Here is a 16,084-nt window from a genome sequence, read left to right as displayed (position 1 = left end):
GTTGTCCTTATAAAGGCCACCAGGAGTCTACTCCGTGACAATTCTGGTCTGAGATCCATTCCTAAGCAGTATCCTAAAATTAGTTGCAGTCTATGCATTTCCCTAAGTTATTCTTATACCCTTCCTTTTCTAGTATAATGGAGAGTATCTCTAAAATAATTTAGCCAATCCACATTATCTTAAATATGCCAAATTTCACAAATGGCAGCTCATTTCCAACATCATTATGCTAATTAACATGCCACTACTTTCATTAAGCAACCCATTTCTAATAATCATTATGCTAATGAAGATATGGATAGCTTAAAGTACTTGCACAAACCTCTGGCCTTTCTGATTAAATACTAGCTGACCTCCTGTGAGGTGTGAAATTCTGATTAGGGTAGTCCAGTGCCCATGAAAAGTAGCTTAACACATCACACATACATTTAACACCAAAGCATCCATGCTGAAGATACTGTAAGGTAATTTACATCCATCACAACCAAAGATTGCAAGAGAAAAGTTTGAGAAATATAAATGATAGACCTGTGAATTAAGGAACTATATTTGTGATCTATCTATTCCAGATTCTACTTTCCAAGTTAAATGATAGGACCTCATATTTATATTTATGGTTTCTTGTTTTGTTTTGTTTTCTTCAAAAGAAGCCATTAATGCAAAAGGGACTCTTGGCTTTTAGGTCAGGAGGAAATGGTCACTGTGGTTCGTTTTGGAAATTCTGTGGAAATTCTAATTTTCACCCAGGATGTCTATTTGTATGTTTGTTTTTGTGTTATATAAGGAATCTTAAAACTACCTAGGATCTGAAACAAGTATGTCTTCAGACAAACTTAAATTCGACTGTGCAGAACCATAAGTCCTTTGTTCTGATTCTACCTTTGTGACATCTCAGTTACTACTTAGTTATTTGGAGCATGATTTTTCTCTTCCTCAAAGTGAGAAGATTGGGTAATTATTCTCCAAAGAATATAAATTAGGTGTCTAATGCTGGGGAAAAATTTACCACCATGCTCTGAGTCAGTGCCCCAAGCACTTTCTAGTCAAATTATGTTGAGATACACTGCTTTAAACTAAGCCAAATGCTTTCCTTAAGTACAGCTCTCTCCAAAGTCATTAAAATACAGTACTAATGAGCTGGACCTGGTGGCCCATGCCCATAAATCCCTGATACTTAGGAGACTGAAGCAGGAGGATCTCAAGTTCAGGTCAGCCTGGGCAATTTAGCAAGATCCCGTCTCAGAATAAAAATAAAAAGGATTGGGGATATAGTTCAGTGATAGAGCACCCTTGGGTTCAACCCCCAATATTGAGGACAAGATAAATACTTCCAACATTTTATTTCCTAAAATATTACAGTGCATGTCACCTTCCCTCTATGGAATTCCAAGGTTTTTTTTAATGTTTAATTTTAAGAAGTTTAACAAAATTTTAATCGTCTACATGTTGATTATTTTGATGGTAATTTAAAGCATTGTGTTGTTTAAAAAAAATTTGCACTGATAACCTCTTTGTGCTTTAGCCATTTAACAGTTTACCTGTGGACTGTCCAGTATTGGGAATTTAGTGTTTAAGTTTTCTCCAAACACTGGACCACAAAATACGTCTTTTTACATAGCATCACATGAAGGTAGTCTGTGAGAAATTACTCTTGGAAATACTGAATCAGTAGACTTATTAAATACTAAATTCTTGCTTTCAGAAATTATGGTTTGCTTTTTCCCCAACCTATCAACTATTTTTTTTGTTTGTTTATTTTGTTCTGTATTTTGATTTTTGTTTGTGTTTTTGTCTTTTCTGGAGAGGGTGTTGATGAGAGGACTCAAAATGAATCTACATTTTTAAATTCAGTCCAACTCCTAGCCCACAAATATCCACTCTGACATTAAAAAGTCATATTGCATTTTCTTTTTATACTTCAACTATTCCCTGGCTATTGGAACCTTGTGAGTACCAAATTCCTAAAAATGGTCAGTCTAGTGATGAAGTGTAAATTATACTCATGAGTCACACAACATTCTGTGTCCAGTGCTTTACAGTTTGCAGTTTTCAAAACTCATCTTTTTCATATTAATTATTTTAAGTTTCAACTTTCTTGCTGCTCTCAGTATCCAACTTAAAATATTCTCTATACTAATGATTAGGAACTTGAAAAATTTAGAATACTTCTATGTTTTATTAATATCGGTGCGACCCATAAGCACCGTGTAACTGTACACATTCACACTTCATCTAAGGAAGAGGGGGTGGAGAGAAGTAAATTTAATTCTGTTCAACAGAAACAGCCTTTTCCTTTCAACTTCAGCTAGGAACCCTGAATGTGTCAATTACAGCCATTTATTTTTCCTCCTTTGTTTTCATGTAGCAATGAGGACCCTTTAAGGACAAAGCAAATTATGGGAGGATACTATGGGGAATTATTGTACAAAGTTCTAAAATTTAGAAGCAGTTCCAGCTTAACTCATTTTATATAGAGTATACACTTGTGTATGTGTGTGTGTGTGTGTGTGTGTGTGTGTGTGTGTGTGTGTTTCAGCAGGGGGGTACTAGGGAGCATTTTACCACTGAGCTACCATTTTACACTGGCCTCTCTTATTTTGTTGATTTTATTTATTTATTTATTTATTTATTTATTTATTTGATTCATTGTACCCAATTATTCTAAGACAGTGTCTCACTAAGTTGCTAAGGCTGACCTTGAACTTGCAATCCTCTTATCTCAGCCTCCCGAGTTGAGTGGAGTCAGTGGGATTACAGGCATGTGCCATCATGCTCAGCTTAACTCATAAATGCCGATGCCTCTGAGATTAGTGCATATTGAAGACTTGAGCAGAAGAGGGTCTTTTACTTCCCTACTGAGTAAGACAACATTCATGGAACTGCTTATTATAGAGATTCATGGTGTTTCAGGATTTTTCTCTTTATTTTACAGTGGAAAATGGGAATGGGAATAAAGAACAGACAAAAACAAGGAAATAAAAAATGTTTGTTCTCACAGAAAGATAGATTTTAGAAATAAATGGAGTCTGCCTACAGTTTTCAAAGGAGAAAGAGAGCTAAAACATTGACGGGGGATTTCATAACTACCACTAATAAAATTTCCTTTATTGTTGCTATTATGAGGATTCTAATTGCATTCTTTCTTAGAAGAAATCCCACCTTTTCATGTAACCAGGGATGGGGAATGGGGAATGATGTATCCTCAGAGACTTAAACTATTGGTAAAAAATTGAAATATTCACTATATCAATTAGTTGCTTTTTTTACATGATTCTAGGAACAAATTAATTAGGTCCCTAAAAGCCACAGCTGGCTCACATGATAGCTTTATGCAAATTAGGGAAAAGAGACCTTTTGAGGTCATTTCAGGCAAGATATTATCCAGTTTAAAACACTGTTGAGGACATTATGTGAATTTCAATAAGGTCCATCCACTTGCCGTATCAGATTATATAGATCTGGGAGAAGACAGTTGGCTGAAATTTAGCCCCCTTCCCTCAACCATGTATCTTGTATAGTAAACAACCTGTGTTCCTATACCTAACAACCCTTTTTACTAAATGAAGCCACTGGGTATGAAAAGAACCTGCAGAGCTTCTTGCTGTCAACTCTACCCTGAAGAAAGAGACCTTCATTTAAAAGTGACCTGCACTCAGAGAGAGTTGTATTCACCTGTTTTCTGTTGCTATATCAAATTTACTAAAGTTGGATAATGTATAAAGAAAAGAGGTTTATTTAGTTCACAGTTTTGGAGACTGAAAGACCAAAATTGAACAATCCCATCTCTATGACCTCTTATAATAGTCCCCTTGGCAGAAGGCATCATGGTGGGAGTGTTAAAAGGATCACATGATGAGAGAAGAAGCAAATAGGGTGGGATGAGGTTTCCTCTTTTCTAACAACTTGCTCCGTCAACAACTATCTCAGGATCCCCAGAGAACTTCAATCCCCTCAAAAGCACACACACCATGGCCTGCCACTAGGCTCCATGTCTTCAAGTTCCCACCTTACCTCTCATGTTTCCACACTGAAGATGGAGATTCCAAAATATGAATGCTTGGGGGACATGCTCAGACCATATCCAGACCATATCAGGATTGATTTCTCTCTGGGCCTTATTCAATGATTATTTATAATATTTATTGCTTTAGAATCCAAAGATATTCTTGGTCTATTTACCTTGATTCTTAATATGAACAAATTCTCTAACTTGAGCATATATCTATGTGAAATTGGTAGCATTTGACAATTTCATAGGCTAAAAATGCTTTTCAAATTTTTTTCTTGACCATGTTCTCTTGAAAGAGCTTGATATCTTTTAAAACCCTCACTAGAAAAGAGCACAGAAGACAGTTTCAAAGCTGCTTTGATATAACAGTCACTCTTATTCACTTGTTTTCACAGACCATAAACAGAACTGAAGAATGTTCATCTGAAACTTTGCCTTGAATGAAGAAACTTCATTGAACAAGAAGTTAGTTGGCTTCCAGTTTGCACAGGCGTCAATGGAAGGCTTTTTTTTTTTTTTTTTTTTTTTTAATTTTATACTTTACTCAGTGAAAACAAAGATTTTATGTGCTGTGCAAATGGTTCCTTCATGTGGTCTGACAGTTTATTTTTGCCATCCTTTTTTTATAATTAAAGAAAAAAAAAATCCCAAGAAGAGAGAGTTAAACATCAAAGGTTGATGTTTTATCTAGAAGAACATTTAAATTCAGAATTTACCTGAAAGTGTAGATAGATTCTTTTTTAAAAAAACAAAAAACAAAAAACAGAAAACCTGATGTCAAGAGGTGGGCAAACAGATTTGGAACAAATTGTCTTGCTCAGTAACTAAGCTACTTTCTCTCTTTTTCCTTTCTTGTTTAAACCTAGTGAGGTTTTTTTATTTTATTATTATTTTTTTTAGAAATATGTAGGTAAGGTTTATCTTGAATCTTAATTGCCTTAATTTTAAGGACGTCAAAGGCTCTCAAGGCAAGCTGTCAACGTCTTGTTAAAAAAAAAAATCAAGAAAAATGGAAATATTGTGCCAGCTTTAACTGGTACAGAAGTTTAAGACTATGAGTTTTTAGGGTGAAAAAAAACTGTACAGTTTAAAAGAAAATGTTTTTTTCTTCATTTGAAGAAAATTTGTTGAAAAAAGAAACCATGGCAACTGCAAGAATTGGGAAATGCTGGGACTTTTCATGAACTTTGTCTTACGTGTTGACACAAATCATTCTAGAAGGCTAAAACATTTTACGGTAAAGTTATTAATGTTGGTTTAAAAACAACTGCATTAGAAATAATGCGTGTTTGGGGGGCAGAATGCAGATTTTTTTTATTTACAAAGCGTGATTGCTAGCAAAAGCATTAGTGCTTTTTATCTGCAGTCTTTTTTATGAGCTTTACAAAGTTTTTAGTCAGCTTTGCTTGTCACATTGCAAAACCTAGCTTAAGAGCATTAAAAAAAAAAAAAAAACTTAAGTAGATAGGAGCTTATGGTCAAAAAAAGTGCAAAAAACAAAAAAAGCAATAGATAGAGAAATTGTTGACAATTTCTGTAGTCTTTCCTAGTTGTGATCAAATTCAGCCTATGGATGGCCTATTTTATACCAAAGATGAAGTGACACCCTATTACAGTCCAGAGGGTAGAGGTTGTTAATTCTGTTTTGTTTTTAAATTTTTATTTGACCTACATGGCCGGACCAGTTCTTACTTTGTCATTTGTTTAAAAAACCTTCCACTGGTGTTTTACATACTGCAAAAGGAAAAAAAAAAAAAGGTTTTTTTTTGTTTTGTTTTGTTTTGTTTTTAAGTCTATTTGTTGATAGTAGAAGCTTGTACCTGCTGTGTTCAACAGTTATGGCAAGGAAAGTTCTGGGTACCAATTGATAGAATCAAGCAGCTTTAAATCCTGTGAGCTTTTCTGATTCCTTGCTAACTCTCTTCAATAGTCAAACCTGTTACTGAGGGCCACCAATAAGCCGAGACACTTGTTTAACAGGTTGGAATTTCTTTATATGAGTTTTGAACTAAAGATGCTTCCTGAAAATGATCTGAAAGATCACTTGTCAGATAAGCTAAGTGATGTTGTGTGCAATGGTGAGTGGTTTCCTGAAAAGGTCTCATGTTCCTAACAGTCTTCCTTCTAAATTCTAGCACCTCCTGGTTTTGTCTTCTCACATCAGTCTTTTGTCATCATCTACACTGTGAATAGCCACCTTGATTCTGCAATTGAGGAGGGGGTATCTTCTTTTTGCCTCTTTTGATTGTGTTTTCATATCTTGGTGTTGCCAGAAAGAAAGACAAAACAGACCTTTCATTTCGGTTTAATTATCCGAGGCAAGCAGGACTAGTAAGATTGAGAGTTCTCTTAATGGAATTTAGGGAAGTTCTGAAAATGCTAGTTGACAATCAAGAAATTGTATGATTTATATCAATAAGAACCAAAAGAATTAGGTTTAATCAATGAATAAAGCCAAAGGAGATACATGCATTAAGAATGATGCAAAAGTTCATTTAAAATTAAATTGACTTACCTAGAAAACATCTTTGCACTTTTGATTCATCAAGTCCATGTTCAACTTATACAGTCTTATCTAAAATTAAAGACAGTAGAATGGAATTTTGCTAATTGAACCAATTGGTAAAATTGCTTTGCAAATGAATCATATTAATCAAATAGGTGAAAATCTTTTAGCAAACTAAAGTCACAGAAATCTGACTTAGTCCATAAGGAAGAAGGAAATGCATAAAGTATACTATAGAAGAAAACAGGGTAGGCTTTTTAAAACTAAAAAATTCAAAATGTAAATCTTATTCCTGTTAGAGCAGTATGGGTAAGGAGGGGGACTCAAAAAATTGCCATTTTTTTTTTCACTATTTAAATGGACCTTGGTTCTCTTATTTGCAACCCCAGAAATTGAAGCTCAAACCTAAAGAATGACTCCCTATCTCTGCAAACTAGTAGCAAAAGTGTATCCAAGAAAATGTCACATGTGATACAGAGAAATTTAACTGGTCACACCCTTCCTGATGGTTTTCCATGCTTTAGACAGAATTCTAGAATGACACATTCTTTGGTATCCTTCAGCTTCCCTTGTATTGCAAAAGTGGCACTTAAGTCTGGTCTTTGAAAAGTGGACCCCCAAGTTACAGGAGGTATAAAAAAACATGTTTGGAAACTGTATTTTCTGTTCCTCCTTTTCACTCTCTGAATTCTTTGTATAAATAAGGATTATCCTAGGCATAATTCATTTGAATATGAAACCAACATGCTTTCCTTTGTTTATGTAAAAAAAAAAAATACCAAAAACCTATATTAATGTGATACAAAGAAAGTCTCATTTACACAATCAATGATGAGGCTAAAGAGGTAGCTACCATGTGGCTGATGAATGTGCCTAGGTAACTTCCTGTTTCTATTCAAAACTGCTGCTTTATTTATACATTCAGAAACATTTTTTTCAACTACAAAATTTCAGTAATCTCAATTTTTTTAAGCCACTTCAGGCAAAAGGAAATTACCTGTCATTTTATGTGTCCATGTATGTTTTGTGTTTAGATTGTTTATGTCATGCCATTCTATAAGATTACAAACCAAAAAAAAAGAAGAAGAAGAAGAAGAAATGTACATGTTCAAATTTGCCCCCTTTTTCTGTCATCTTACCTAAGAACTGTTTCCAGGTGTCCAGTTTGGGGCTGGTGGGTGGGGGCGGGGCATCCACAGGTAAGCAGTGCTACTCTGTATGAAAAAGAAAGAAAACCAAAATATGTGTTCAATGTATGTGGACATCAGCATCCTAATCTAGTCCACAGTATATGGTGTGGTGATTTTGGTACTGTTTAAGACTATAACTTTTTAAAGTTGAAGTTAATTTTCCAAGTATTCTGATTCACCAGATTTTCAAGTATTTATTGAGATGTCTCGAATTGTTCTTTATGACTACAGTTGCCAAGACTTAGCCTACACGTTAGGAAACAAATTAAAGCCACAATCCATATAAGACAAACACTGTCTCATCTAAACTCGTTATATCATCAGTGGAAGAACGGGTTTCTTCTAATGACAACAGGTGTTGTTAGGAGAAGCAATGTGTGTAGTAACTGGACTTTCACATTGCATGGTCATTGTCTTCTAAGGACAAGTAATGGAGCCCAAGAGCACTAAAGTCACAGAAGCAGGTGCTGAGGACTGCTTGTCCTGAACGTTGACATGTTCACGAAATATTCAAAAGAAAAATCCTCCACCTGATTTCAATTTGGCTAGAATTAGTCTGTTTTCTTGGTAAATTTCAGCAGTTGAAAATATTGTCTCCATATTTCACTTGAATTAATTCTTGTGACTTTAACAGAACTGCCACCTCTGAAAGCCTATGACTCACTTCCACTCCTTGTAATGCAAAACTACTTGGTTTTAAAAGCATTTCCATTAGAAATGCAAGGCTGAGAGCTGAAGAAAGCTCATGGAGCAGACAGTTCGCATTATTTCACTATGCCAACAAAATACATCATGGGCCCCATTGCCAAACTGCTTTAAAATCACTTTCAGCTCATGTATGACCAAAAGAAGGACTTCATTTTGTCCCTCCACCCCAGAAATTTTTTAAATAATAATAATAATCAAAATAATTAGGGAGCCTATTATATACCTAATTACTTTTGCACTGGCCTAAAATCCCTATTGATGGAAAGGGAAATTTTATTGAAATAGGAACCTTGTGAATTTCTTCATGATTAAAAAGAAATTACAATGGTCTGTCTAGAATGATTATGATATTAATACACTAAAAATGCATTTGACAAATCGGTTTCATTCTTGAGTGCAGAGATGAGCTGATAAGCAGAGAAAATTTCTTTAGTTTCAGTGATCAATGTTTTTTGTATGATTTCAAATCAAGCAAAGGGGCCATATTTGTATACATGAATAATAACATTCAGTGGATTTGAGGAATCACGTTGTAATACATTAGTAACGTCATGGAATATTTTATTTTGACTACAGTAGAGCGGAAAGGATGAGACTTTGTTTTTCCTGTTATGTGGCTGGCATACTTGAAAATTTTGAGTCCAATGGAACTGACAGCTTCTCATTTCAATCTGAGGGATTGACAATTTAAGGAAGGCTCATTGATTCTGTACAATATACCCTTCCTGTGGCAAAGCGATGATGAATTTCGTTAACGAATCCATTTGCTTTATAAATGATATCTGCTGTGGCACTGGAAGACAGTTGGGTCTGACTCAAGATTAACACTTCTTACCAAACTTTTTAAAATACAAAATTGGTCCCTTAATCCACATGTGATTGGTCATGACTACAATATGTGTGTGTTGCATGGAGTTCAGGAAAGTATGACAACTAAATACCCAGGGGTTCCCAAAGACCTTTTATGATGTGGGAGAGGGGAGTTCACCTCAGATTAATGATCTCTTATCTTTGGTTTTTATACCCCAACATGGAGATGTTCACTATCACAAGAGAGGGGTGTTTGGCTTCTCAATATTTGCTTCTATGTATTTCTGGGAGGGAAAATACCTTATCGGATCAAGAAACACTTCTTACATTCAGGAAGCTTTCAAGCAAAAACACTGGTGGGATGAAGTTTGTCGTCTGCAGGAGGAACCCCAAAGCCACTGAATCACGCTTGAGCTTTTCTTAATACTGCCCCAGTTTCTGCATTTTGCAGAAATACAATCACTCTCAATTTTTGAAGGGCTAATTATCTACTTTATGGATGTGTTTTGTCTTTTCTTCTCAAGGATTAGGCCTTGGGTTCTGTTTTCCTTTCATTATTATTTCACCCTGAGGGTGGAAAAAGATACAATTGGAAATAAAATTCAAATCTGTCTACTTTATTTCTTCTTAAATTTTGTGTTATGGAAGGAGTTTGAAAGAAATCATTGGCAAAATTAATGTTAGTACATTATACACAAACCATGGATTTTGAAAACTCATAATGTTCTTTTTCCATTCACCACAAACAATTGAGAGTTGGCTGTATTCTTGCAGAATAAAAATGAAAAAAAAAAAAAAAGTGGTAAAGAAATTGGCTTCCCTCGAAAGAAGTTTGTTTGTGTTTCATTCACTCTACTGAAATTTCAACCAGTAGAAAAGATCAACACAATTTCTGTTATGATAATATAATAGTAACTCTTGGTTAAATGTACACTCTTATTCCTATTTTAAGTCTTTGATCAAAAAGAAAAGGAAAAAAATCATCTTTTTTCTTTGTATTACTATATCAAGGCTGAATGACTTTGACACTTCAGTGGATATTTTTATGATCACATTGAAATAAGTTCAAAGTTTAACATTAGTGTTATATTTTGTCCTTGACACCTCAGTCTTAAATGATTAAGAAAGATGCTCTGTCCTCCTCCCCAAAATGTGTTATTTCTTCATACACACACACACACACACACACACACACACAAAAGGACGAAGAAGAAGAAGAAGAAAGGAGTTACTCTATACCTTTTAGAAACTGTGACAATTATTTCAAAGAGATACTTGGAAAAGTTTTCTTCACTCTGGAAATAAATGCTTCCCTTTATTTAAAAGGAAGAATATAATTGGAATCTTAATTTTAAGAAAAATGTGTAAAAGTACTAGTTATGACATATTCAGTTTCTAAGAAAAATAGGATACAGCTTCTTTTTAAAACCTTATTTTAGGCCATATTCAACATCATGGAACTTCTGAAACATCGTTCAGTTTTAAACTTTATTTCAGAGCATTTTTTTTTTTTTTTTGTACTGCTGTCTCTGACTGTCGAGGAAAGTTCTGTAATTCTGTGGTGTTTCTGGTTTTATTTTTAATTTTTTTCATCTGTACCACAGTCCAATGAAATACCATTTCCCCTATTCCTTGGGCTTTCTGTAGATCAGTGGATGTTAGGTTTAAATTTCTGTTTTCTTTGATGAAGCTTTCAATAAAAAATGACAATAAAATCAATCAAGTAGGGCTGTTGTGTTTGTCTACACTCTTCCAGAAACCAGTTGGTGGGCGGGGCTGGTGTGAGGGGCTGTGTTTATATGTAACTGGGTATACTACTGGAATTCCTCCAGTAAAGGGTCATCCCCAGTAACAAAAAGTGAGACAGGAGGGAGCATTCTATTCAAGGAAGAGGGCCTGAGAAAATCACTGTGTGGGGACTTCAAAGAGAGTACCATAGTTCTCTTAGGTCTTTTCTTGCCTCCCAGCGATTCCTACTTCTTATGCCAAGGGGTTCAGAAACCACCCAACTCCTATCTCCAAATAAGACTAATATCCAGCAGCTACTTGGTATATCTTGTGTGAAGGCCACAAGGGATCGAGTTATCTATATAACAATTAGACATTTGACATCCATGGTTTATATTCCTGTGAGGATTAAACTCCAGGCTAATCAAGTTAAGAAGTGTCCATTTCTCAACCTATGGGTGACTACGGTAAACAAATAATTACGACCAATATTTCTCTGATCAAGAATTATCCAAGCTATCTTGGAGCTCACAGTCAAAGACCAAAAACTATTCCATGCTGTAATGCTCTTTGTTGTATTGATCAGGAATATTCTTTCATAGAAAACAGGAAAACAAATGGAATGAATAAAATGCATGATTCATTAAATAGGCAAAGGAAGATAAGAGATAAATTGAGGAAGCATGTGAATATGAACAAAATTATAAAAAGATAGACCAAGAAATCACTATGCATTTCTGATCCATTAAATATACATGAGAAATCTGTTTCCATTGCTATAACAGAAAACCTTAGACAGGATAATTTACAAATAACAGAAGTTTATTATTCATAGTTCCGAATACTGGAAAATCCAAGATTAAGCAGCCAATGTATGTGTTGTTTGGTGGTGCCTGTTACGTGTCCTCACATGACTGAGGCCTGTTTTTTGGGGGCACTAACTTCAACCATGAGGGTTGTACCCTCATGACTTAATCTATTCCATCATCTTGGGAGTTAGGTTTCAACATGAAATTTGAAGGTGCACATATTCAGGCTTTAGCACCCATTTTCCATTATAGTTTGTTTAGAACAATGGTTCTTTATTGTTTGTTGTGTGTTTAGGACTTCTAAGGAAATTATACCACACACCACATGCACAAAAATTTTGTTTCTTATTTCAAGGTATTTGGGAAGAATTTCCTGAAACGTATTCACATGTTTAAAGTCCTTGATTTCAAGATCTAGAGAAGAAGAAAACTAGAGAATGAAGAAATGAAATTAATTTAGTATGCTGTACCTCATGCATAAAATAATCAATTTTCTGTCCTAATATCTCTATTTTTTAATGTTTTGTAATTTATTTTTTGTAAGAACTGACTGCTTTGTCAAATTTCAAGAGTTCCAATAAGTTTTATGTTCCGTGATTTTTTTTTTCAAGAAATACTGATGAAGATAACATGTAGCTGCTTTCTAAACATAGTAAAGTGAAATCTAATGGCACTTAAATTTAATCTCAGGAGATTTAAAACAATTTTTTCTTGGAAATTGCTTTTTTAAAGTCTCTAATTAAGCTAAAAGACTGTACTTTCAATTAAATCCTCAGAAACTGAGAAGGCAGCCTCTCTCCCAGGATTTTTCTCCAACCCTTAGTGGAAGTTGTAAGCTATTATCATAATAAAGTGGTTGCCAGGTGGTACTGCCATATTAGTCTCTTGTGGATTCCAAACCCACCTCTCAGTTTCTGAGTTTCCAAAGGGAATTAGCACTGTGAGACAGGGCTGTAGGAGCAAGGTCATCATTAACTGTGCCCTGACTCTGCCAGGCACTATTCCAGCTTGAATTTCCACAGACTTGAATTCACAGGACCTTCATGAGAGAATGCTCTAAGGTAGGTACTGCCACTGCCCCTGCCCCTACTTCTTCAATGAGGCTTGAAGTGAACCCAGGGACCCACACTTAGAAAGGGCTGGAGTATATTTTAAAAACAGATTCGTTTTCTCAAATCCCTAGTTCCAAAGTTTTCTTCTTCTGAAATGACTCTAGTCAATGCCAGTATGGAAGGCACCTTCTGTTGGTTTTGTTTTTTTTAATCATCAACATTTTTTTTTTTTTTTCAAACAGTTCACCTTCATTGTGCCAGGATCCATCCTTCCTGTAGCACAGGATAACTGGTCACAGAAACACAGCATGATTCACATTTTCCATCCAAGAAATAACTTGCCTTTCCCATCTTTTCTTGATTTGAGCCTGTCTTTGATTTGTTCTGGAAGGAAAGGGTCTATCAAGTAGAGAGGCATAACTTTCCACTGATGCCTTCACTTAACAGTGTCCACCAGGTGGACACGTTTTAGTCATCGGAGTAGACAAGGATGTTGTTTACAAAGATGTCACAGTCAAGTAAGTACTGACTTAGGACAACATTTTAGCATGAATAAGATCAGGGAATTTGTGGGACAATATGTTTAGCTCTTTTGTGGTTTGATACAAAGTAGATGTAAAAACTGCCTGGTCTGAAAGCAGTCATGGCTCATCAAGATACCTAGAGGATCGGCTAGGGTCTATTTCCTACTTCTTCCTCTTAGTAGAGTGACTCCTTTCCTTTTCTTAAATCATTTGGAAACTTTAACTCTTTTGATAGCCAAAGGAGTGAGTGAAATCTGCCATTCTTGGCTGGCCAGAGCTCTGGTAGGAACTATGACTTATTACCACTGACCTTTCCACAATCACCCCAGGTACAGTGCTGGCCACATTTTTAACATTTTGGAAGTGGGTCTGTGGAAAGTTATATGACTTGGCCAGGTTTTCATAGTGCAGACAGGATCTAAATTTAGGACATGCTAGGTATAAATGCCAAAAATGTTCCTCCTAAAAGTGCTGGATCCACTGATATGATTCGAAGGAATGCATAACCCCAAATAACTTTTCTTTTACCTGATATTTTATCTTCATAATTTTATTCCTAAAGGTAGACCATAAAATAGTGGAAGAAGTGCTTCAGAAGCAGTGGAAAGCTCTTGGATTCTAAATAGACATACCATCTGAAAAACAGTTTTTTTCTCCCTAAACTTTAGCTTCTTTATCAAAATACATATATAAATAAAAGAATTTATCAGAGTATTTATTCTTTTTGGTACTGGGGATTGAACCCAGGGCCACTTTACCACAGAATTACATCCCCAGCTTTTTTTATGGTTTTATTTTGAGACAGGGTTTCACTAATTTGCTTAGAGTCTTTCTAAATTGCTGAGGCTGGTCTCAAAATTGAAATTCTCCTGCCTCAGCCTCCCAAGTCACCGGGATTACTGGCAGGCACCACCATGGCCAATTTATCAGAGTATTTATGAGGAGAAAAGAGGCAAGGCACATAATGCACAAAAATTGAAAAGACAATCAAATCCTAGGCATAATTTTAAGTTCTGAAATTTTTCTTTAAAGCACAAAATATTCTTACAAGGGTAACTCCTGAGCGTTAAAGTTAGGGTAAGTTCCTGAGAAGATGAAAGGAGGCAAGAAATTAAATGAGCCAAGGTAACCAGTAGCTATTTTGCAATTGCCCAGATTGCAGAGGACAAAAATGCCAGGCTTAAAATTACCAGGTCCCAAGCCACTAGAACAAGAAAGCACAGAGACTCAGTTGATAGTTGAGCTCCATTCACCCCCAATTTGGAGGATAATCCTATATCATCATTCCATTACCATCCCTTCTGCCTTCTTGGAACTTTCAACATAGTGGCATCTAATCTAAAGGGAATGCCTGATGGAAGGAGGTAGCAATTCGAGATTATTCTACCCATTAGCTACAAACTGGAGTGGAGAACCAAGGGCAGGATCTTCAGCAGACTCAAATCCGTAAGGTAAGTTTATCCCAAGAAGTATATGGGACCATATCAATAAGCAAGTTGCACCAAAGAAATATTTGCAAGACAAATGATCATTACCAGCAAAATGTTAATGAATTCTTGCCATTACAGAATCTGAAAAAGTCTAAAGAGCATGAGATAATGGTTGTAAATGTGTGTGTGTGTGGTTATATTTGCCTCTTTTTCTGCCACCATAATTTCTCTGTCCCCGACTGCTTTGTGATTGACTTGTCTATTTGGATTTTGCTTTTACTTTTAACTGGAATATAATAATATCACAAAGAAAAATGCATATACCATAAGTGATCCATATGATTTTCACAAGGTAATTCAAAAGTGTACCCCAAAATCACAAAATCAGCATCCCTAGAAAGACACGTATCTACCCTGCTCTCTTCCTCCTACTTAAGAGCTGAATTCTAACAATCTGGAATGATTTTCTCTGGATTTTATCTCTATAATTGCACGTTCTCTTGATTTTTATGAGCACAGGGATATTATACCTGAAGGGAGGACTAACACTTTTGTTTGTTTTTGAAACACCGAGATAACTATTATTTCTCTGAAAACTACACATTATTCAATTTTAAAGATGCTCAACTTAAGAGAGTATGCAGTCTCTTTCACTACTGAGCATCTTTACAACTAAGGAACAACAAAAGTCCTAAACTAAATGTCCTTTAAGAGAGTAGTAGCCACAGTCTGAAAGTGATAGCTGAGTCCTAAGGCAAGCTGAGTCCTAAGGCTTCACCCAGGGTTTGCCAGCATGTCACTTCTTGTCTTCCTATTCATCAATGAGTGACTTGGGGCAACTGATGCTAGATTTCATCCACAGCCAGAAGTTCAATACATTAATGTTTCTACAAAAGCTTATTATATGGAATTATATTAAACCCATTCCCACCAACTAAAATGGCAACTCTTTTGTCTTATCCTTTTAAAATGTTTAGAGCTTTCTTGCATTAGAGATTTTGCTCTTACTTTCTTTCCTCCTTCCTGACTTAATCCTTTAGGCCACTGTTAGAGATCAATAGGTATCCTTAAGACATTTCCCAGGTATGTGATTGGGGCTTGTTTGGGGTGAAGGAATCATCATTCTTTTATCACTGTGGTCCTAGAAGCAGAAATCAAAGCCTTTGGGAAACTAACATAAATTCTATTACTTTGGTGACCCCTCCACAGGTTTTCTATTAAAGTAAGCATTGTGCTTTAAGTATTTTGCGAGAGTCTTCTGATGTTCTCACTAAATCCAAGTCTGAGTCTCAGGGATGTGGATATTGCCAATGTTCCT

At 35.5% G+C, this 16,084-nt stretch overlaps 1 protein-coding gene across 5 annotated transcripts in view; it reads left to right on the top strand.

The window, feature by feature from the left end:
• RBMS3 (RNA binding motif single stranded interacting protein 3) overlaps positions 1–10,403 on the top strand; it is a gene marked incomplete at its 3' end in the record, with an annotated part of 684,132 nt that extends 673,729 nt beyond the window's left edge. For all 5 annotated transcript variants that reach the window (XM_079113995.1, XM_079114001.1, XM_079113998.1 and 2 more), the window contains one exon: positions 4,405–10,403. In XM_079113995.1, coding sequence (XP_078970121.1) covers positions 4,405–4,411 — 7 coding nt within the window. The remainder of the gene's footprint in view (positions 1–4,404) is intronic.
• Positions 10,404–16,084: the final 5,681 nt, after the last annotated feature.

Source organism: Sciurus vulgaris (genome assembly GCF_902686455.1).
Source record: "Sciurus vulgaris genome assembly, chromosome: 16".
Lineage (NCBI taxonomy): Eukaryota > Metazoa > Chordata > Mammalia > Rodentia > Sciuridae > Sciurus > Sciurus vulgaris.
This window is presented reverse-complemented; position numbering and strand designations above follow the sequence as displayed.